General features: G+C 44.4%; 1 protein-coding gene across 1 annotated transcript in view; it reads left to right on the top strand.

Moving 5' to 3' along the window:
* The window catches only part of PIBF1 (progesterone immunomodulatory binding factor 1), a 100,226-nt gene that overhangs the window by 26,934 nt on the left and 49,001 nt on the right, over positions 1–24,291 (top strand). The window contains exon 10 of the mRNA XM_034416880.2: positions 7,860–7,958. Coding sequence (XP_034272771.2) covers positions 7,860–7,958 — 99 coding nt within the window. The remainder of the gene's footprint in view (positions 1–7,859; positions 7,959–24,291) is intronic.

Genomic DNA, 24,291 nt, shown 5'->3' with positions numbered 1-24,291 from the left:
ATGTTTGCAGGCAGTATGGCTAAGAATATTGTTCTGGAAATGTTTGGCAGAAATCCTGTTCCTCCTCATCTCGAAATGATGTGATGACTTGGCTGCCAAATCTTGAATGTGGATGATTTAAAAGTACGTTTCAGAATCTTAAAAACAATGCTTTATTTTTATCCTTGTTGGGACAGAAGGGGTGTGGTGAGTGGGTGAATCATTCACGCTTCCCTTGTGTTTTTGTCTTCGAGCTTACGTGCTTTCTGGTCTGTATCCCTTCATCCTTTTGTGCGTTTTAAACTTGCACCATGTTACAACACTTGCATCCGGAACTTCTAAGTTTCCCTTGCTGTCTTCCCCAGCATGTGATCTTCCTTCTGCCCTCCCAACTCTCCAGAACTGTCACATCAACTGCAGGACTATCAGAATAATAGTGTTGGAAGGGACCTTGGAGGTCTTCTAGTCCAACCCCCTGCTCAGGCAGGGAACCCTATACCATTTCAGATAAATTGTTGTCCAATCTCTTCTTAAAAACTTCCAGTGTTGGAGAACCCACAACTTCTGGAGGCAAGTTGTTCCACTGATTTTTTTTTTTTATTATTATTATTATTATTATTATTATTATTATTATTATTATTATTATTATTATTATTATTATTATTATTATTATTATTATTATTATTATTATTATTTCAATTTATATACCGCCCTTCTCCTATTGGACTCAGAGCGGTGCACAGCCAAGGATAAAAAACATACCAATACAAAATTTAAAATCAATTAAAAGAATTATACAGCTTTGGCCCACAATTTAAAACAATCCAATTAAAACCCAATTTACACTTAAAAAGCTAAAAGAGCTAAAAAAGGGGGGGGGGGTTTTCACGCCAGCCCTGCTTGATGGAAAAGAAAAGTTTTTAGGGCACGGCAAAAGGCCCGGAGATCTGGTATCCTTCGTATCTCCGGGGGCAAATCGTTCCAGAGGGCAGGAGCTGCCACAGAGAAGGCCCTCCCCCTGGGGGTCGCCAGCCGACATTGCCTGGCTGACGGCACCCTGAGGAGTCCCTCTCTGTGGGAGCGTACTGGTCGGTGGGAGGCTATCGGCGGCAGAAGGCGGTCTCGCAAATACCCAGGTCCGATGCCATGGAGCACTTTAAAGGTGGTAATCAACACCTTGAAGCGCACCCAGAAGACCACTGGAAGCCAATGCAGCTCGCGCAGGAGAGGCATCACATGGGAGCGCCCTCTTGCTCCCATAATCCCCCGCGCGGCCGCATTCCTGACAGTTAGAACGGAAATTTCTCCTTAGTTCTAGGTTGCTTTTCTCCTTGAATAGTTTCCACCCATTGCTTCTTGTTCTACCCTCAGGTGCTTTGGAGAATAGCTTGACTCCCTCTTCTTTGGGGCAGCCCCTGAGATATCGGAACACTGCTATCATGTCTCCCCTAGTCCTTCTTTTCATTAAACTAGACGTACCCAATTCCAGCAACCGTTCTTTACATGTTTATATGTACAAGGTAGACTAGACCTGTGATGGTGAACCTATGGCATGCATGCCAGAAGTGGCATGCAGAGCCATCTGCCTGGGCACACCAGCCACCGCCAGTTGCTCTTCCGGATTCTGGCACGTACATGCGCGCCGGCCAGATGGTCTTCGTGCGCGTATGTGTACCAGAAATCGGAAGACCAGGTGACCAGCGACGTTGGAAACCAGAAGCTCATCTTCCTGGTACATACATGCGCACCGGGGAACTGGTCTTCCGGTTTCCGACGCTCCTGCGTGTGCGCATCAGGGAGCTGCTCTTCCGGTTTCTGGTGCTCCCCCCCGCACGCTCCCGTTTCGGCATTCGTTGCTGGACTAAGAAATCAACTCTGTATAAACCAGGCATCCGTTTTGTTCTGTTGTTGTTGTTGTGCCAACCAAAGGGCAGAACTTTGCAAGTCTCAATGTGCTTCCCACTTTATCTCTGTGTGAAGGAGGGAGGGGCTTGTCTGAGAAGTTTTCTCAGGTTGTTTCCTTGGCCCAGTCTCAAGCACCTCTAATTGTCTAATTGTTGCTTGTCTTTTCCTCCTGTCCTTTGAGGCAGCAGTCACCAACTGCCGTGAGACTACACGGTCTACACGAACCAGTAGACCGTGGACTACTGGTGGTCCGTGAGAAAATTTTGGTGGTCCGCAGAAAAATTATTTGCATTTTTTATATTACACTAAATTAGGGCTCCTCACTACAACCCCTGGGCCGGATACGTGCAATGAACGTTTGTGTTGCTGCAGAGAGTCTCCCCTTTCGGGGTCTTTTTTTGTGGGTCAGAGGGGGGAGAAATTCCGACTCGGGGTCTGCTTCAGCCTCTTGGTGCGGGGCTTTGGGCGAAGGCTGGAGAGAAGCACCGCTGGTGGCCAATAGCCAGAGGACCTTGTTCCAGTGGGACTGCATCATGGTCTGGAACTGGCTGACCACCTCACCCCGCTGAGCCTCCAGGCGCCTGTACCTGGCCTTGCACTCCTGCAGGTGTCCCCTCTGCTTGGAAAGCCTATGCTCCTAGTCCTCAGTGAGGTACTTCTGCTGAGCCTCCTTCTCGTCAGATCCAATTTGAACTGAGCCAGCTGTTTTGTCAACTCTTTCTTGTGGTGGCTGCTTAGCTACAACAACTGCTTCCTGTTGGGGCCTTAAGGAGTCGGGCGGGCCAGCGAGGAGTGGCTGGGAGGGGAGGGGTGAGTAGAGGCTGGTGAGGCGGCCCTTGATGTGAGTGACATCTAGTTGGCCACGCCCACCCAGTCACATGACCACCTAGCCACGCCCACCCAGTCAGTCATTATGCAGATCATATTAGTGGTCCGCGGGATTTAAAATTATGAAGTTAGTGGTCCCTGAGGTCCGAAAGGTTGGGGACTCCTGCTTTAAGGCCATTCCCGCTGCCCTTTACAAGAACTCACCTGCCAAGGGATAGGCTTAGGAAAAATACAGGTATTCCTCAGGTAATCAGGTAAATTACAGGTATTCCTCAGCTTACAACGGTTAGTTTAGTGACCATTCAACGTTACAACGGCACTGAAAGAAGGGACTTACGACCGTTTTTCACACTTACGACCGTTGCAGCATTCCCCACGGCACGTGATCAGAATTCAGACGCTTTAGCTACTGACTCACATTTATGACGGTTGCAGTGCCTTAGGGGTCATGTGATCCCCTTTTGTGACATTCGGATAAGCAAAGTCCATGGGGAAGCCAGATTCACTTAACAGCGGTGTTACTCACTGAACCACGGCAGGGATTTGCTTAACAACAGTGGCAAGAAAGATGGTAACATGGGGCCAAACTCACTTAACGACTGTCTCGCTTAGCAGCAGAAATTTTTGACTCCGTTGTGATCATGAGTCAACGGGGAGGCCAGATTCTCTTGACGGCCGTGTTCCTAATTTAACCACTGCAGGTATTCACTTATCGACTGCAGCAGAAAGAGTCGTAAAATGGGACAAACCTCACTTAACGGCTCTCTCGCTTAGCAACAGAAATTTAGGGTTCAATTGTCGTCATAAGTCGAGGACCCCCTGGAATTTCTCTTGTAACCAACAGCAATTCCAGCAAAAATACGTTTTGCTTCTTATAGATCTACCTCTGACATGGAGCTCATCGTTGGTTAAATGTTTCCAGTAAGCCTGTGATAGCTTTGAAATCTGATTTGGGACAGTCCAACCATGGGATAATAGGACTTTAATGTCCCACGCAGCGTGAATATGAGGCATGAAGAGAGAAGTTCTCATTTAGACTCAGTTTGACCCATCTTGCTTAAATCGTCTTACTTGCCAAATCATCGCCCGTCAGCTGAAAAGCCACTGACCAGGGATGAGATGGGCTGATTCCACAGAAAATCAGTTCAATTCAATTCAATCAGAATAGAGTTGGAAGGGACCTTGGAGGTCTTCTAGTCCAACCCCCAGACAAGTGACTCAGGGATGAAATCCAGCAGGTTCTGACAGGTTCTGGAGAACCAGTAGCGGAAATTTTGAGTGATTCGGAGAACCAGCAAATACCACATCTGGCTGGCCCCTGAGTGTGGTGGGAATGGAGATTTTGCAATATCCTTCCCCCAGGAGCGGGGAGGGAATGGGGATTTTACAGTATCCTTCCTGCAGGAGTGAGGAGAGAATGGGAATTTTGCAGTATCCTTCTCCTGCCACACCCACCAAGCCACAGAACTGGTAGTAAAAAAAATTGTATTTCATCACTGAAGTGACTGTCCAGTCTCTTCTTAAAAACCTCCAGTGATGAAGCACCCAGAACTTCTGAAGGCAAGCTATTCCACTGGTTAATTGTCCTCACCGTTAGGAAGCTTCTCCTTAATTCCAGGTTGCTTCTCTCCTTGATTAGTTTCCATCCATTGTTGCATATCTTGCCTTCTGGTGCTTTGGAAAATAAGTTGAACCCCTCCGCTTTGTGGCAACCTCTCCAATACTAGAATGCTTCTATCATGGCCCCCCTAGTCCTTCTTTTCTCTAGACTAGCCAAACCCAAATCCTGCAACCGTTCTTCATATGTTTTAGTCTCCAGGCCTTTAATCTGCCACCTGCCTCCTGCCACCAATAGCCTCTCACCGACCAGTTCGCTCCCATAGAGAGGGACTCCTCAGGGTGCTGTCGGCCAAACAATGTCGACTGACGGCCCCCAGGGGGAGAGCCTTTTCTGTGGGGGCACCTACCATCTGGAACGGGCTTCCCCTGGAGTTAGGAAACATCCAAGACTTACGCATTTTCCGCCGAGCCCTGAAAACATTTCTATTCCAACAAGCTGGTCTGGCCTAACTCTCCCTTTTTAATTGGCTTTTAAACTGGCTTTTAAATCGGGTTTAGACCTCTTTTAGATAAATTTGGATGTTTTAATCTTTGAGCCAAATTACTTAATCTGTTTTTTAATAGTTTTTAACTTCTATATGTATTTGTATTTATTATGGTTGTTCACCGCCCTGAGTCCTTCGGGAGTAGGGCGGTATACAAATATGAAAAATAAATAAATAAATAAATAAAATCATCTTAGTTGCTCTTCTTTGCACTTTTTCCAAAGTCTCAACATCTTTTTTGTAATGTGGTGATCAAAGCTGGACGCAGTATTCCAGGTGTGGCCTTGATAAGGCTTTATAAAGTGGTACTAATACTCCTTCACATGATTTTGATTCGATGCCTCTGCTTGTTGTTGTTGTTGTTGCTATTGTTGTTAGTCATTATTACGTAGAACTGCTTCTGAAGAAGAAATAGCGTAAAGAGAGAACAATAGGAGAGAAATTGAGCTGGCTGTTTCCTGAGAAGATACTGATAAGATCCACGTGGCTTGTTATCATCATCTGAGGATGGTTTTGGAGGAAGCTTAGCCAGCTTAGCTGTGTAATGCCTAACGTGTGATGGCAACCCGTTTCTCAATAAAAAATAATTATAGCTCATCATCCTTGCCTTGAGGGTGGTGTTGGTGTTTGTAACTAGACCTCAAGCATCTGTTCACCTGCAAAAGGCTACAGCTAGAAGGGCAACTCTACAAATGGGGATAAAAATACAGTAGATTTCTGCCCAAAGTAGGGAATCTTTAGGTTTTCAGAGCTCTTCACCTTCGCCAGCGTTGGAAGAGGGAGGCTGTTCCAGGTTTGAAGGCAGAACTAAGACCATGGAAAGATCAACCCATTTGATGTATGCCCACTCCAGTGCCAAATGAGGGTGAATGGGAAGGATCCCGCAGGGGAAAGGATTCTTGTCAGAAAAAATAATAATGTGATTTTGAGCCTAAGGCTGTCAAATACAGAAGCTTGTAACTGAAGGAAAGTCTCCGATTCGGCTTTAAAGTTGCTCGTTTTTAATTGAATGAATGAATTGAGGAATGAAATTTTGAATGTGGGATCTCTTGTCAACCAAGCTGCAGTGAAGGACAGTGGTGAAATCTAAAATTCGTTACTACCGGTTCTGTGCGCGTGGCTTGGTGGTGGTGGTGGGGTAATGTGACTGGGTGGACGTGGCCAAATTTGTTTTTTTTACTTTTAAAACCATTTTTTCTACAACCTCTTCGGCGAAGAGGTTGTAAAAAAATTGCTTTCAAAAGGCTCTGACGATCCCAGCTGAATTGCCTCATGGGCAGAGGCTTTTTTTCTTTTAAAAGCCTTTGACGATCCCAGCTGAGTTACCTCATGGGCAGAGGCTTTTTTTCTTTTAAAAGCCTTTGACGATCCCAGCTGAGCCGCGTGATCATCAGAGGCTTTTTTTTTTTTTTTACTTTTAAAAGCATTTTTTCGGCGGAAGAAGTTGTAGAAAAAATGGTTTTAAAAGTAAAAAAAAAAAGCCTCTGATGATTGTGCGGCTCAGCTGGGCATGGGGGTGGGGGGAGGGATTTTTGCTACCGGTTCTCCGAACCACCCACCGCCATCGCTACCGGATCGGGTGATCCGGTCCGAACCGGGAGTATTTTACCCCTGGTGAAGGACCTCTTCTTTAAATGAGTTGAAACATCGGTGTCGCAAATTTTATGTTAGCAATTTCTTTCCACAAAAGGCAGTCCAGGTAATTTACCTGTCGTCTCAAACTATGCAATGAGGAGGAGGAGGAGGCCGTGGCAGCAAGGGCGATGGCTGGGAAAGAGATATTTTTAGCACAAAGGGGATTTGGAGGCCTTTAGAAATCCACTATCCTCTTGCTTACCTTCTTTCAGGTTGCGAAGCTTGATCTGTCGGGGCATTTTTTTCCGTCTGCATCAGCCGCCTCCAATTCACCTGTGTCTCAACATCACTCAGGGCAACAGCACCTTACAGCACCCAAACAGGATAATGCCTGCATTCTTCTGCTGAATTAGATTTCTTGGTCTTTAATTTTGTCATCTGGGCTGCTGTGGCAGGAGCCAACTTCACCAACAGCCTTGGGAACCGAAGAACAGGCCTGCTTGCTGACAATTTGATCTCCCTCGCCCTTCAAATCACAAATGGGGCTTTTTAGCAGGGTCTGTTCTGTCGCTGTAAATTGCCCGTTCTACAGATTTGGGGGTGGGCACTAAGAGGTTGGACTAAGACCAGAAAGTGCCAATTCGAGACCACTTTCAGCCATGAAATGGGAGGCAGCCTTGGTCCAACCTCACTCAACCCAGCCAACCTCTCTCTATGACAGAGGTCTTCAAACGTGGCAACTTTAAGACTTGTGGACTTCAACTCCCAGAATTCTCCAGCCAGCTGGCTGGAGAATTCTGGGAGTTGAAGTCCACAAGTCTTAAAGCTGCCACGTTTGAAGACCTCTGCTCTATGACTTCAGCATGCAGCAGTAGTGGTTTTCACTTACCTTCGCTACCGGTTCGGAACTGTGAGCGTGCGCGCTCGCTTCCCGCATGCACGGCGCTTCTGCGCATGTGCAGAGCACCCATGATGACATCCGGGCAGGTGGACGGAGCCTCCCACCGCCACCGCTACCGGTTCGCCCGAACTGGGGTGAACCTGTAGAAACCCACCACGGGCATGCAGATAGATAATAGACCAGCTTCAGCACAAAGTTTGATGCTTGATTATTCAAAACACCAAAGTTTCTCTAGTTCTCTAGCAAATAAAGGTCAATTTTTCTCCCTTTTCCACCTCCTTTTTGATGCGCCTGTGTATCGTCAGAGAAAGACTGAATGGGTAGGTATATTTTGAGAAGCGAGTTCTGGATGCGGACCAAAAACATGGAACTAAGAGTCTGGGGAGGGAGGGAAGAGAGGTGGAAGGAAAAACAAACTCTCTTTCAAGATCAAATTATGGCGTGTTGGAACCAGAAACACAAAACTCGCACCATCGCTTTTTGAGCAAATACTTCAGAATAAAAGGAATGTTTATTGTGCAATCCCTTTTTTTGTATTGTGATTTGTTTTGTTTTTTAAATTTCAGAAACCTGAGAGAAGCAAGAGATAATGCCGTGAGTGAAAAGGAAAGAGCTGTGATAGCTGAAAAAGATGCATTGAGCAAATACGACCAGCTATTGGAACAGTAAGTCCCTTCCCCGTTCCTTGAGCATAGCTTTTTGAAAAAGGGGAAGGTTTGTGCAAATAAAGGGAAGGCTGGGGCTTTCCAAGAATGCGTCTATCTTAGTGCTGCTTATTGTGAACTGTTGCGAAGACACAACTAGAACAGACTGCTGCTTAGGGTTGAGAGCTAAAAACAGAATTTCTAATAAATGAATACACGGTGGTGGAACAAACAAACTACGCTGGTTATTTATTGGGCTGCAACTTCCATGCTCCCTTGCTGGAACCATAGAGGTTCTAAGCTCCACCACCCCCAAGGAAGGTGCTGGATGGGCATTGCAGCTGTGGATTTTCCAGGATTGCGCCCGGCCTCCCAATCGTTCGCTGCCCACTCTCTCCCTCTCCCCACATCATTCAGTCCCTCCAGTTCTCTGTTCTTGGTGCCCCCTTTTCTCTCCTCGCTTCCCGATGGAGAAGGTTATGGTGTCATTATTCATGCAAAGCGGCGCTAAAAAAACGGATCCACGGCCATGCTTTGGAAATGCAACAACGGGCCCCGCTATGAAGCAAGACCCATTCCCTTGAGAAAGGAGTTGGCAAGGGAGCGAGAGGGTTGGTTAATCGTTTTCATGCATGTCATGAGGTTTTCATGAGATTATCAGTGGCAACACAAAAGTGAAGCAACTTTTATGAGAGGCTGGTAACTCTGGGTGGGAACATAAAGCCACATGGAAATCTTCTGGTTTTTTTTGAATGTGCGTATGGACATGTTGAATCTCCGGTAATTTTATACACTTAAAAAACAATAAAACCCTTTTTTACATTTTCCCAAGAGATCATATTTTAAATGTTTGGCTTTCTTTTGCGTATAGAGCAATAAACAGTGCAGGTTCAAAAGAATCATGGAGATTTCCTCAGTCCAGACCCCTGCCCAGCAATTCTGAGAAGAGGCTGGACAGATCATTTATTTGTTTGAAAATGTCCACTGATGGAGCCCCCATGGTCAGGGACTTCCTCCTAATTTCAGGTTGGGTCTGTCTCCTCTCTTCCCCTCCCCCTCCTCTCTCCCCTCTCCCTCTCTCTCACATTCTCCCCCTCTCCCTCCCCTTTCCCTCTCTCTCCTTCCCTCCCGCCCCATCTCTCCCTCTCTCTCCCCCTTCTCTCTCCCTCCCTCCCCTTCCCTCCCTTCCCCTTTTCTTCTCTCTCACACGCTCCCTCCCCCTTTCTTCTCTCTCCCTCCCTCCCCCTTTCCCTCTCACTTTCTCTGTCCTTCCTTCCCTCCCCGTCTCTCTCTCCCCCCTCCCCCTTTTCCTCTCTCTCACATTCTCCCTCCCCTCCCTCTCCCCTTTCCCTCTTTTTTTTTTTTAAATTTGATTTATATGCCGCCCTTCTCCGAAGACTCAGGGCGGCTTACAATGTGCTCAGCAATAGCCTTCATCCTTTTTGTATATTTATACAAAGTCAGCTTATTGCCCCCACAACTGGGTCCTCAATTTACCTACCTTAGAAAGGATGGAAGGCTGAGTCAACCTTGAGCCTGGTGAGATTCGAACTTACAGTAATTGCAGACAGCTGGTCTTAATAACCAGCTTAATAACAGGGTGCCTTAAACCACTGTACTACCAAGGCTCTTTCTCCTTCCCTCCCCATCTCTCCCTCCCTCCCCCTCCCTCCTTCCTCCCTCCCTCCCACTTTTCTTCTCTCTCCCTCCGTCCACTCTTTCTCCCTCTCCCCTTTCCCTCTCTCTTTCTCTGTCCTTCCTTCCCTCCCCCGTCTCTCTCTCCCTCTCTCCTCCCCGCCCTCTCCCTATAAAGCTTCCACCATTGCTTCTTACCTTCTCTTCTTGAGCACTGTATCCTGGAGACTTCTACCCCCTCTTCCCCGGGGGGGCCCTTCAAAGTGAAGCTGACCTGTATCTTCCACCGTTCTCAATAGGATTTAGACTCCAAACCCTTCCTTATCTTTGATAACTTTATCTGCGCTGATTCCAGGATATCCTCCTTGCATCCTTTTGTATCTTGGTCCCCAAAATGGCACACAGTACTATAGTCCAGTCAGGGCATTATAGATTGCAAATGACACCTGCCATCATCTTGACATCTACAGATCTTAGCCAAGACTGCACAGGCTCTTTCATCGGCTGCAGCATATGGTATTGTGATTGTGTTGTTGTTGTTGTTGTTGTTGTTGTTGTTGTTGGTTGAAGTCACCAGCCGAGTAGAATCAACATGAGATGATGCCGTATCCAAAAGATTGAAATAACTCTTGGGATTCTGTCTTAACTGATCAGGTTTACTTCCCACCATGAAAAGAGCTTGTGAGGCTCTGGGAACCAGTTTCCCAGGGCCACCTAAAGGTTCCTTCAGAATAATGTTTCTTTCATGGGCCTTATCATTTGATATGTTATCATATTACCACCCACCTAATGTGGAATAAATGTAAGCCAAATGGGTTTGTACTTCCCTGCATTTCTCCTCATCTCACAAAATAGAGTTACATTGATCTGGTAACTACTCTTCTTCTTCCTTCTCCTCCTCCTCCTCCTCCTCCTCCTCTTCCTCCTCCTCCTCCTCCTCCTCCTCCTCCTCCTCCTCCTCCTTCTTCCCCCTCCTCCTCTTCTTCTCCTTCTTCTTCTTCTTCTTCTTCAACTGTTTCATCTTTGGGCCTTTCTTTCAAAAAAAACAACAGATATTTTGCGAAGTTAGTTATTGATGCATTTTTTTAATACTCTCTTGTTAATTGTTGCTTGCATCTGTTTTTTTAATTATTATTATTATTATTATTCTGGTTTATCTCTAGTCAAGGATAGGGGTTTGTTTACCGCTTCCAAAAGCAGTTGCAAATAAATTATTCAATTTTTCTGAAGTTTCTCTTCTCCCTTAACTGTGATCCACTCCCGTGTCTGTTTCTGATGTATTTAAATAATTGGTGTTTCTGGCTGTTCCTGATGATTTTAGTCCTCAGATAGTTGTTATTAGGCAGCTGAAACAAATGTAAGTTCGTGCTTCCCGCTTGAGTAAACATTTCATTTGTTTGTTGATCAAAAGAAACCTTTCTGTATTTATATCTTCCTTGACTTGGCAAATTTTTGGAAAGTGCCATGTTTTGGTCTATTACACTTCGGTGGTATGTTTTCCAGTTGAAATTCTATTGCAGTTTTAATAAAACAAAAAACAAAATAAAAAAACCCAGGCTTTACTGAGAAATTTGACACAGTCCAGTTAACGTTTCAACTTTCTTTTTCTAGCAAACTCTAATATTTAGGGGAAACAATTTCCCTTTCTATTTAAGAGAGCAAAATGCCGGGTGTTGTAAAAATACTTCTGCTGTCACTGGAGGCAGCAGAAACCAAGGGGAGCGTTGGTGTTAAAATTATTTTTAAGTCATCCTGAACCAAGGGAATAATGTAACGAATGCATTGACATTAATAAATAACATTTGTCTGCATGAGGTCATGCTTGTGATGGGATCCCCAAGACAAAAAGCACATTGTATTGTGAACAGACCCTGGTTACCAGTGTTGGTAGGACCTGAAACTCTTGGACATATTTGTTTATACAAAGTCGGTGGAATGCTGCCTAGCTTGAATGGCGGAGAATTGCCTCTGGCAAATCTTGTGATGAAGACTGTAACTAACACCCAATTTTCTAGTCAAGTACAGTTATTATAACGCGATTCCCAATCGGTGATTGGTAAGTGACTTTCTTTGTCTGTTAAATGCAAACAAAGTTTGCGTTGAGTATGAAATAATAACCCTGGCTGTTTCAGGCTTCAGGGTTCAAGAGTCTGCTTTCAGTTACGCGGTCTCTCTACAGAGGAATGAATACCTTACATCAGTCAGAAACATTGCTCTCTGGGTGTGCACTTGTACGCAGTCGCAGAAATCATTTCCTAAGGTGGCTTACCAATGCTGGCTAGAAAAGAAGTGTGTTGAAAACCACTTATGCTAAAAAAAGAAGAAGAGGAGGAGGAGGAGGAGGAAGAAGAAGAAGAAGAGGAAGAAGGAAAAGAAGGAGGAGGAGGAGGAGGAAGAAGAGGAGGAGGAGGAGGAGGAGGAAGAAGAAATAGTAGTATGATGTGGTTATTGGAACCTGAAATCTCAGATTCTTGACTGTTTTCAACCAGAGAAACTCCCTGAATGAACATAGAATAATAGAGTTGGAAAGGATCTTGGAGGTCCTCTAGGCCATCCTCCTATTTGAGCAGGAGACCCTATACCATTCTGGACAAATGGCTGTCCAGTCTCTTTTTGAAATCCTCCAGTGATGGATCACCTACAACTTCTGAAGGCAAGCCATTCCATTGGTTGATTGCTTCCACCGTTAGGAAATTTCTCCTTAGTTCTAGGTTGCTTCCCTCCTTGGTTAATTTCCAACCATTGTTTCTTGTCTTGCCTTTTGGTGCTTTGGAAAATAGGTTGACACCCCCCCCCCTCGTCTTTGTAAGAGCCCCTCAAATATTGGAGCACTGCTATCATGTCACCCTGGTCCTTCTTTTCATTACACTAGACATACCCAGTTCCTGTAACCGTTCTTCGTTTGTTTTAGGATGGCTAGTATTTCTGTTGTCTGTCTGTCTGTCTCTCCCTCCAGTCTACTGAACCTCCCAAAGTGATTGTGATGATGATGATGGTGATGTGAACTCTGTAACCAGAAGTTAAAATAACCATAAACTGCTTGCATTCTAAACTGGAAAAAGAAATTAATTAAAATCCAGATTGTTGGGGGTAATACGCTGACTTTGTAAACTCTCAGAGTGTGCTATAAGTCAGGGGTCCCCAACCTATGGACCGCAGCCCACTCCCGGGCCATAGCCTATTCAGAACCGGGCAGCACGAGCAATGCACCAGCGTGGACGTCCATACGCAGCTCGACTTAAAACAATATGGCAACGTTGGGTTAATCTAACGTTTGCCCAAATAACAGAAGTATTTCAAGCAAGGGTTGATAGTTAGTTTCGAGGTTCTGACATGTTTGGTAGACGTCACATGATAAAATAACAGCATCTCCGTCCAATAATCCAATCACCAGCTTGTGTTTAATTACTGCTGTAAGTGAAGCGGTATAAAAGTCTGAAGTGTTAGTGCTAGAGCTATTGCTATTAGCTCCAGATACGCTACAGATAGGCTGTCCTGAGGGAGGTGGAGACAAAGCAGGGCATTAGTGAAAATCATCGTATTCTTTATGGAGCTTCTCAGTCATCCAGGTCATGGTTGTCTCAAAGGTGCTTTTTGAAGAGGCAAGTGGACTTTCTTCAGAGCTGAAGAAGCTTCTTGGATGAGAAGCGAAATGTCTTCAAAGAAAAACAAGAAAGTCCAGTTGCCTCTTGAAAAAAGCATCTTTGGACATGATAGACAGACATACAGATAGATGATAGATAGATAGATAGATAGATAGATAGATAGATAGATAGATAGATAGATAGATAGATAGATAGATAGATAGATGATAGACAGACAGATAGATGATAGATAGATAGATAGATAGATAGATAGATAGATAGATAGATAGATAGATAGATAGATAGATAGATAGATAGATAGACAGATTTATTGATTAGCCTCTAGGCCATATCAAAGCACAAGGTGCAAACACATATCACCAATAAAATCTTATACAAACAATTTAAAATAAAAGTAGGGTAAAATACAATAGTTATAGGGTGTGTATATACACACACACACACACACACACACACACACAAATAATGTTTATAACTGTAAGGATTCCTTTTTTTAAAAAAAAGTCAGATCTATGGCAATGTAGGTAGTCTTCAACGTACGATCAAAACTGAGCCCAAAGTGTCCACAATCGTTAAGTGGAATCCTGCAGCTGTTAAGTCAGCAAGATGGTCATTAAGCGAATCTGGCTTCTCCGTTGATGTAGCTTGTCAGAAGGTCGCAAAAGGCAACCATACAACACAGTCATAAATACATGCCAGTTTTGCCATGGGTCCAAATTTTGATCGCATGACCATGGAGGATTCTGCAAGTCGTGTGAAAAAACCGGTCATAAGTCACTTTTTCAGGACCGTGATAATGTTGAATGGTCACTAACCAAATAGTTGTAAGTCGAGGAATGCTGTATGTCTATGGCGTTTGGTTCACAGATCAATGAGGAGAAAAAGCAATAGACTTAGACTTATATACCTCTTCACAATGCTTTACAGCCCTCTGTAAGCAGTTTACAGAGTCACCATATTGCCCCCAACAATCCGGGTCCTCATTTTACCCACCTCGGAAGGATTGAAGGCTGAGTCAACCTTGAACTGGTCAGAATCGAACTGCTGGCAGCCAAAGAAAGAAGAACACTGAGGATAAAGTTGTAGCCATCATTATATAGATTATGAGTTTTGCGAATCTCTCATTTTCTGGTCAATCTTAAGCTTATTTGTCATTTAGGGACTTACAGGTGAAGCAGCCGTGGCTGAGAACTAACTAAGCTTGCTTTTCTATCTTGTCTTTATTCCGATACAAAGAAACTCTATCTTTTAGATTGAAAGAAAGAACAGCTACCCGAAATTATTTTCATTTTTCTGTGTGTGATAGAATGGGGTGGGGCAGTCCCCACATCCTTTTAGGAACCACCCAAACCTGGCAGACCAGTTGATGAAAGCCAGTGTCACATTTTCCCCATCATCTTGAAAGGTATATAAACCCTAAAATAGTCTTGACCCAAAGAACCATATTCCCAAGGAACACCCCACCCCTTGGAAAAAAATAGAAAATCCTGGGCTGGCCGCACATCGTGTCTATTTTCCATCCGTGGCTCCTCCAGAAAGATTTTCAATTTATCCACGCTAGACCCTTTGAAGCAGAATCAAGAACCTAGATGGGAGCTCCTGGAGACCGAAAGTATTTTTTCCCCTTGGAGACAACTGTGGAAAATGTCCGCGTGCTACTCCAGTAAAGGAAAAAGTGTTGTGAGAAGTTTTCTGGGTAAGGGCTTGGTTTCCCTCAGGGAGGAAGATGAAGTCCTTCAGGAAAGACTTGGAAAATTTTACTTCCACTGAAGTTGTCCACCAAGGACTCTTTAACCTGTATGTCTTGGGGTGTTGTTTTTTTCTTCACACTCATTTCTGACCCAGGATACAGTTTCCCCGAAAATAAGACCTTCTCTGAAAATAAGACAACCTCTGAAAATAAGCCCTCCCTTGAAAATAAGCCCTCCCCAAAAATATTTAACCGCATGCACATCCGGTCCCTGCCATTTTCTCTGGTTAGGGTTAGGGAGATAGAGCTGGAAATCAGGTAAGACGTCAAGAGGATCCCCGTCTTGCTCCATGCGCCCCAAAACAATAAGACCTCCCTGAAAATAAGGCCAAGCACTTATTTCGGGGTTCAAAAAAATATAAGACAGGGTCTTATTTTCGGGGAAACATGGTAGTTGCTTTGTTGACATACCTTCAAAAATAAAGATACAGTGGACATCATAAAAAGGTGTTCCTTATCGAAAGAAGCTTAGCTTATAGTTAACTGGCTGTTGGCCTGTGTTTCCTAGCTCTTCCGTGTGGCAAAGCCCTCTAAACTTGAGGAACATTTGGCCCCGGAATGATTCTTCCTTTACAGCTTTTCTGCAATTATTCCTACCTTTCCCAAGCGCACACAGTGGTTGCTAAGAAAGAAAAGACCACATGATTGCCAAAGCCTCCCATCACAAACACAGAGATGTCCACTTGGGTACTGCTGAGTTGGAAACATCTAACGGTAACAGAGGTGGAAGGGACCTTGAAGGTCATCTAGTCCAAACCCCTGCTCACGCAGGAGACCTGTACTAGGGATTCGAACTGCCAACCTTTCTGATCGACAAGCTCGGTGTCTTAGCCACTGAGCCACCTAGTCAGGGTTTGTGTAGAAGAGTAAGATCTAGTAAGAGTTGTGGATCTCACAGGACATACAGGCTAAAGAGTTCTTGGTGGAGAACATCAGTGGCCAAGTCTTTCCTGAAGGACTTCATCTTCCTCCACAAGTGAAACCAAGCTCTTACCCAGAAAACTTCTCACCACAAACATCCAGTAAGAGTTGTGGATCTCACAGGACATACAGACTAAAGAGTTCTTGATGGAGAACTTGAAGGACCATGACATTTTCCAAGTCTCTCCTGAAGAACTTCATCTTCCTCCACCGGTAAAACCAAGCCCTTACCCAGAAAATTTCTCACAACAAACACTCCAGTAAGATTTGTGCTGGGCAGAGCAACGACAGTAGGATCTGTGCCATGATTGGCTTTCCAGTCTTAGAACTCTGGACCCATGAAACATCTTCTAAACGGAAAGCCTCCCAAAGCCCGGCTGGAAAATTTGCAAAATTCAGAGCCACGGGTTGAAAAAAGCCCAAGTCGCTGTATCTTCACTCTCCCTCCCTCTGAGCAGCTGAATCCCTAGGGAGGAAGCAAGGTGGAGACACCACTCCAGCCCTGCATTAGCCACAGCCTGCACTTTAATGCACAATGCTCAATATCCCATAGGTGCTTTTTTCAAGAGGCAACTAGACTTGCCTTGCCTTTCTCTTTCCCTTTCTTCCTTCCCTCCCTTCCTATAAAACCTGCCTATTTGCCCTTCCTTCTTTCCTCCCTCTCTTCCATCCTTCCTTCCTCTCTCCCCGTTCCTTTCCTTCCCTTCCCCTTCCCCTTCCCCTTCCTTCCTTCCTATAAAACCTGCCTATTTGCCCTTCCTTCGTCCCTCCCTCCCTCCTTTCCTTCCTTCATCCCTCCCTCTCTTCCTTCGTTCCTCTCTCCCCCGTTCCTTCCCTTCCCCTTCCTTCCTATAAAACCTGCCTATTTGCCCTTCCTCCCTCCCTCCTTATTTTCCTTCCTTCTTTCCTTCCTGCCTCCCTCTCTTCCTTCCTCCTCCCTCCCTTCCTTCCCCGTTCCTTCCTTTCCCCTTCCCCTTCCCCTTCCCTTTCCTTCCTTCCTTCCTATAAAACCTGCCTATTTGCCCTTCCTTCGTCCCTCCCTCCCTCCTTTCCTTCCTTCATCCCTCCCTTTCTTCCTTCATTCTTCTCTCCCCCGTTCCTTCCCTTCCCCTTCCTTCCTATAAAACCTGCCTATTTGCCCTCCCTCCCTCCTTCCCTACTTTCCTTCCTTCTTTCCTCCCTCCCTCCCTCTCTTCCTTCCTCCTCTCTCCCTCCCTTTCTCTCTCCCCGTTCCTTTCCTCCCCTTCCCCTTCCCCTTCCCCTTCTTTCCTTCCTTCCTATAAAACCTGCCTATTTGCCCTCCCTCCCTCCTTCCCTCCTTTCCTTCCTTCTTTCCTTCCTCCCTCCCTCTTCCTTCTTCCTCCCTCCCTCCCTCTCTTTCTTTCTTTCTTTCTTTCTTTCCATTTTGCTTCTCATCCAAGAAGCTTCTTCCGTTCAGAAAAACAAAGAACGTCCAGTTGCCTCTTTGAAAAAGCATCTTTGACCTGGATGACTAAGAATCTCCATAGGCAGAATGCTTCAAATTAAGGGTTCCTGGTCACCGCAGGCTGTGATTTTTATTAATTGCTCTTTTCTCCCGAAATAAAATTGCCCCCCATTGTCCTTTGAAAGGTTCCGTTTCCATTTTTCAGGTGTCCGTTTCAGCATCCGTAAAGAGATATTTCCAAACGTAACAAGCGTTTATTTATTTATTTATTTATTTTGTTGCCCCACTCCCAAGGGACTCTGGGTTTGCCCCTTCAAAAACCTTCATATCAGAGAGAAAACAGAATCCCTGCCAGAGACAGTAGACTGTAAATTCTACTATCTGGTGAGAATTACCTTGAGATCTTTCAGGAACTGCGGTGGTTCCTCTGATTTCCAAATAGCAAAGTTACCATAAGCGGGCAGTTAAACACTTTAAAACAATATGGCAACGTCGGGTTAATTTAATGTTTGCCAAAATAACAAAAGCGTTTGGAACAAGGCTTGATAATTTAGTGTGGAGGTTCTGATATGTTTGGTACACATCACATGATAAAATAACAGCAACATGGTCCAATGATTCAATCCCCGGGTTGCGTTTAATTACTTTAGTTTTAAATTCCATATTTTTCAGCCACATATTTTTAGAGATAGAAGATAACCTCATTGTATAACTGACCGGAGCACTTAAGCTTGTTGTGTGCATTTGTTTTGAGAAAGCTCGCCTGTTACGTGGTTGAAAGACTCCTCCTTGTGAGATTTGTACGGCAAACAGCAAATTGAGATGAATTACAAAAGGATAAATCCTAAGGATTTTGATTCGTAGACACTTGTTTTGTAAGGATAGATTCTTACTGGGGGTGTGGGGGGGGGGGCGGGGAATGAAACCCTCCATTTTGCACACAAATCATAACCTTACCTCGCAATCCTAAAATGGAAACAAATGCGCTCTGTGAAATTTATTTCCGTGTGAGAATACATTTGGGATAGTCCCCTCCTTTGTTTTTCTCATCTTTGTATAATGTGATGAAATCTTTTCTTTATAGCTTATGAGTACAAACCCTGGAGTTATTTTTCCAAATCTGCCCTTTTATTCTGAGCAACCTTTTTTTCCGGGTGCACTTAGATACACTGTACCTTCATGTATGTCTGTATGTGTGCATGTATGTCTATGTGTGCATGTATGTATATAAATATATATTCACACACACACTATGTGTGTGTGTGTGTGTGTGTGTATCCAAGTAAGGTATGGCTAGCTGATGAGAGCTAAATAACTTGAAATAGGTCTATACTAGTCTCCCTTTATTTCTTTATCAGCGAAATATAAATTTGATATAAAATGGTTTGTCGTCAGTGCGACTGCTTGAGGGCTCCTGGATTGGAGCTGAAAGGCGAAAGGGATGCAGTATGCTCCCTCCCACATGTTGGGGTAGACCAGGTGCCTCGATAGAAAAACACTTTATATATATATACACATATACCATATATACATACGTACTGTGTATTTGTGTGTGTATATACATGTATATATGTATATGTGTGAATAGATGATAGATAGATAGATAGATAGATAGATAGATAGATAGATAGATAGATAGATAGATAGATAGATAGGATGATCATCCATCTCTCTCTCTCTCTCTCTCTCTCTCTCTCTCTCTCTCTCTCTCTCTCTCTCTCTCTCTCTCTCTCTCTCTCTTGTCTAGGGGTGGGCTTCAAACATTTTAGCAAGGGGTTCTCTGCCCAATTGCTGGGTGGGCGTGGCCATGGTGGGTGTGGCCTAGTTGGCCTCTTGCACCATGATGGGGGGCGTTTTTGCCCTCCCTGGGCTCCGGAGGCTTTTTTTGAGCCTCCGGGAGGGCGAAAACGGACTCCCCAGGCTCCAGAGGCCCTCTGAAGGCCTTCCTGAACTTCCGGTAGGCCTGTTTTTTGGCCTCCCCGAGCCTCCATGCGCGCCCTGCACTTACCTGCATGCAGAATGGCCCGTGTGGGGACTCCTGGGAGGGGCAGGGCGGAGGGGGCCAGCCAGGAGTGGGATTTGGGGGTTCTCCGAACTGCACAGAATCTTAGCTAGAGCTTCTCCCGAACCCCTTCAAACCCCCAGCAACCCACTCCTGCATCTGTCTGTCTGTCTGTCTATCCTTTCTATATGAGGATAGATAGACAGACAGATGATAGAGAGAGATGATAGACAGACAGATTGATGATAGATAGATAGATAGATAGATAGATAGATAGATAGATAGATAGATAGATGATATAGAGATAAGTGTGTGTATATACAGAGAGAGAGAGGTTTCTTGGTTAATACTTAAATCTAGATAATTAAATCTAGATAATTCAAGGGAGCTCATTTATATATCTACCTAAATCTGAATTATCTAGATTTAAGTATTCGACCAGGAAATTTCTCTCCAATCTCCAATAAACGCAGACACACACACACACACACACACACACTGGAGGGAAAGAGACAGAGAGAGAGAGATTTCCTGGTCAAATATTTTAGATAATTCAAGGTCGAACTCATTTAATGTGCTGCGTTTGCAGCCTATGAGGTAGTTTTTCAAACATTGTAAGGTTCAAAACGTCTTCTAAACGCCTCACTCGCAATATCAGAACCCCTCGTGAATCCTTGTTTGGCCTTAGCAGCATCGGGTGATATTGTTCTATCAACGGTCCTCCTCAGGATGGGTTTCACTGGAGGAAAAGTCAGGAGGGGCTGATTTCTCTGTTTTGCAGAAAGATTATTTGACAGCCCCTCCTTTCTCCTTCTGCGGAAAGAATGAAGATGTTCAAATAGCATTTTCTCTGTTTCTCATTATATTTTAAAATCTTGATTTCCTTCCAGCAGATTTTGGAGGCTGGACAGGATTCCCCCCTCTCCCTCTTTTTTTTCCCCCTTTGCCCTGTGACTTTATTGGCTTGGTTTTTGAGTAGAAGATTTAAAAAAAGAGAGAGAGAGACCAGAGATCTCACCAAAAAACGGTCTCATCCCGGGCTCATCATCCGAGAGAGAAATAATCTAGACCTAATTGGATACTACAGATGTGCTAATTTGAAAAGAAAACACACAATGCCCTTTGCCTTCCTTTTTATCCAAATCTGCTTAGCTTTATATTCCCTTGGGAAAATACGTCCCCTCGACTTTTGACAAGCTGTTCTTTGCAGGTTGATTTGATCTTCAAATCAAAAGTTCAGGGGGTAAAAAAAACAACAACCCCAAAACCAAAACACCAAATGACAAGTTTTGGCAGTTTTTCAGACAAGCTTCAAAATAAAAGTTAAAGCCATCTGATCTGCTTTTATAATAATGACGGCTTAGATGTGTAGATAAAAGCATCCGTTAAAAACAGCATATTTTCCCAAATTACCGTATCTGAAAATAAGATATTCACCGCAGCGGAAGCTCAAAGATAGATAGAGAGATAGATGATAGATCCCTGTTTGGAGGCTTTTTTTGTGAAGCTCTGTTTGGAGGCTTTTTTCTGAAGCTCTGTTTGGAGGCTTTTTTTCTGAAGCTTTGTTTCTGATGCTTTTTTCAGCCTCTGAAACCTCCGTTTGAGAAGCTGGGCAGGGCTACATACGGAGTATAAGATGCACCCAGATTTTCACCCTCTTTTGGGGGGGGCGGGAAAGGTGCATCTTATACTCTGAAAAATACTGTATATACCGCTTCACTGTTCTTTACAGCCTCTCTAAGCGGTTTACAGAGTCAGCCTCTTGCCCCCAATACTCTGGGTCCTCATTTTACCCACCTCAGAAGGGATGGAAGGCTGAGTCAACCTTGAGCCTGGTGAGATTTGAACTGCACAAATTGCAGTCACCAGAAGGAGCCTGCAGTACTCCACTCTAACCACTGCGCCACCGTGGCTCATGCTGTTGACTCTTCCAGGAAGGCTTCAACAGTACCTTCCTCGGGCTGCAGTACATCCCAAAACCTGCAATTAGCTTAACAGTAGGTCTTGCTCTGATTAAACCTTGTGCCGGGTTCCGGCAGACTTGAAGCAGTGTTCTTAAAAGTTGTGGTCGGAATTGGATTGGCTATTCAGAAGGACCCTTGCAATGGGGGTTCTTTAAAGCAGGGGTCCCCAACCCTCAGGCAGTGGACTGGCAGTTTCTGGTACACCAGACACCATCAGGTGTCCATGATGGTATCTGGTGCACCAGAACAGCGAAGCCCAAAATCATTCCCCCAAGCCCTATCAATTCACAGAAGAACCTTTCTCCATAGAACCGGTTCCAGGTGCCCCCAAAAGTTGGGGGCCACTGCTTTAAGGGAAGAGGGGGAATATGCAGAAATATGGTCATTTTGTGTGAAAGACTGCACGTGATCTTAATCAGCAGGCAAAAAAAATGAAAGAACTTCTGTAGTACGCTTTATGTCCCGGCTATCTTAAGTGTCTTAAGTGGCACAGAACCGCTTTTGGAAATTATTATTATTATATATGTATATATATAATAATATATATATATTTCCAATCCACACCCAGTTCAAAAAGATGCAGCTAAACTTAAAAATTGGATGAAGATTAAGGACAACTATTTTTTATGAAACGAACGTGGCCAGATTTTGCTGGCTTTAACTACAAGGTTGGATTTATGCACCCAAAATGTGCTGTACGTTCCGTTTAGATTTGAGAATTCGGTATTGTTCCATTGATTGATGTCGGTTCAGTTACAATCCAGATGTTCTTGTTCTTTTGCCTGCAGTGTGCTCTCAACATCTGGGTGCCATCAACATTTTTAAGCAACGATTGGCTTTTTATTAGGAATTGCCAGGGAATCTCCCTTCTGATTGCTGATACTCGGTTCATGTGAGTTTAATGGGTTTTCACGAACAGTACTTTCTATTTACTTTCTAAATAACTTTCAGTCCTCTAGCATGTGCTTTACCATGCTTCAGATATTATCAGCACCCAAAATCTCAAAACTATCAGCAAAAATAGGCCGCAGAGTGAGCTCTAGATATTTGAACCATTCCATATAACTCGTTAAGGGAATTGTGGTCCAGACATCGGAAGTTCATCAGGGTTTCTACCCACTCATTACAGGAATAAATCACAGCTACCACTTGAACACAGTTGAATCTTTCCTTGGATTCAGTAATATTTTGGAGCTGAATCAGATTCCTGTTTACTGGAATAGCAAAAGGAGCATCTCTTGGATACAGCTGTATGAATAGTTTAGGCTGGCCGATTTGTTTGTCTTTTCGCTATCTTCCCAGCTTACTTTTAGGTTCCTAAGCCAGGATAGGTTCCTACACAGGCTACCCAAAGTTGGTTTTGATCTCATCTCTGAGCAGGGCCTTCGGTGAAGAAGTAACTCCAGTAGAAAAGATGCACAAGAGGTTTGGTGCATGTCAGATTGAGCCAGACCTTTGCAGATGGGAAGGCTGCTAGATCAATCCTGGGTCACATTTGGGTGGGATCGAGTTGCAGAGGCATGTGGGGTGTCCAGCAGCGTCATTCTGTCGAGAAACCACCTTGTGCAGCCCTGACTTCAAAGTCTCAGCAACAATTCTATTCTGTCAGATAAAAGACTATGAAACATAGGATTTTGATGACCAAACCTGAATAGTTGTTCTGCTGGTCAGACGTTCATCAACAATGATTAAGTTTGCTACGCCCTGGAAAGCTTACAGTCTGCTTTTCATAGCTATCATATCAAGTGTACCCAACTATTCCACATCTTCTCTGGAATAGACAAGATCTTACATACCAGCTTCCTGAACAGCCATAGTTTGTGAACCAAATTGACTTCTGTAGCGGGAGCCTGTCTGTTATGTCACTTTTTATGAAGCCATCAGCTACTTTTGTTCTACCTGATGCTTCTGGCCTGGCTAAGGTCCCCGATACTGTGAGGCGATGTAGATTCTAGGAAAAGAGATCTACCGGTATCTATCCAAAGTATAAAGTGAACAATTGAGACCATGCAGAATCTTCTATCTTCAGGTGGACCATATCCTTCCTTCTTCCCTCTCTCCCTCCCTCCCTCTAAAACCTGCCTATTTGTCCTTCCTTCCTCCCTCCTTTCCTTCCTCCCTCTCTTCTTCCTCCTCCCTTTCTCCTTTCCTTCCTTCCTCCCACTTTCCTTTCCTCCCTTCTCTGTCTTCATCTGTGAACATCCTCTGTACTAGACAACTGAGAGGGAGGGACAGTTGATGGGAGGCATTTTGATGATCAGGACTCTTTCTCTTATAGAATAGAATAACAGAGTTGGAAGGGACCTTGGTGGTCTTCTAGTCCAACCCCCTGCCCAGGCAGGAAACCCTATACCACTTCAGACAAATGGTTATCCAACATCTTCTTAAAAATTTCCAGTGTTGGAGCCTTCACAACTTCTGCAGGCAAGTTGTTCCACTGATTAATTGTTCTAACTGTCTTCCTCTTTCTGTTTGAACTCTTAGCCTGTGACATAAGTGCACTCACACTTGACCATCTCCCCCCACCTTCTTGTCAAGTGAAATCAAGGATTCTTCCTCAAATGCATTCAGAGAATTTTTTTTTTATTTGATTTATATGCCGCCCTTCTCCGGAGACTCAGGGCGGCTTACAATGCATTAAGCAATAGCCTTCATCCTTTTGTATATTTATACAAAGTCGGCTTATTGCCCCCACAAACTGGGTCCTCAATTTACCTACCTTAGAAAGGATGGAAGGCTGAGTCAACCTTGAGTCTGGTGAGATTCGAACTTACGGTAATTGCAGACAGCTGGTGTTAATCACAATGCTATCAGTCTGCTGAGCCACCAGGCTCTAAATATATATAAGTAGTCCTCCACTTACAACAGTTCATTTAGTGACCATTGGAAGTTACAACAGCCCTGAAAAAAATGACTGATGACTATTTTTGTCACTTATGACAGTTGCAGCATCCCTATAGTCATGTGATTTACATTTGGATAGCAATAGCAATAGCACTTAGACTTATATACCGCTTCATAGTGCTTTACAGCCCTCTCTAAGAGGTTTTA

Source organism: Pantherophis guttatus, chromosome 5 (assembly GCF_059756535.1).
Source record: "Pantherophis guttatus breed Tessera chromosome 5, ASM5975653v1, whole genome shotgun sequence".
Classification (NCBI taxonomy): domain Eukaryota; kingdom Metazoa; phylum Chordata; class Lepidosauria; order Squamata; family Colubridae; genus Pantherophis; species Pantherophis guttatus.
Note: the sequence above shows the minus strand (reverse complement) of the source record. Positions and strands in the feature narration are given on the sequence as shown.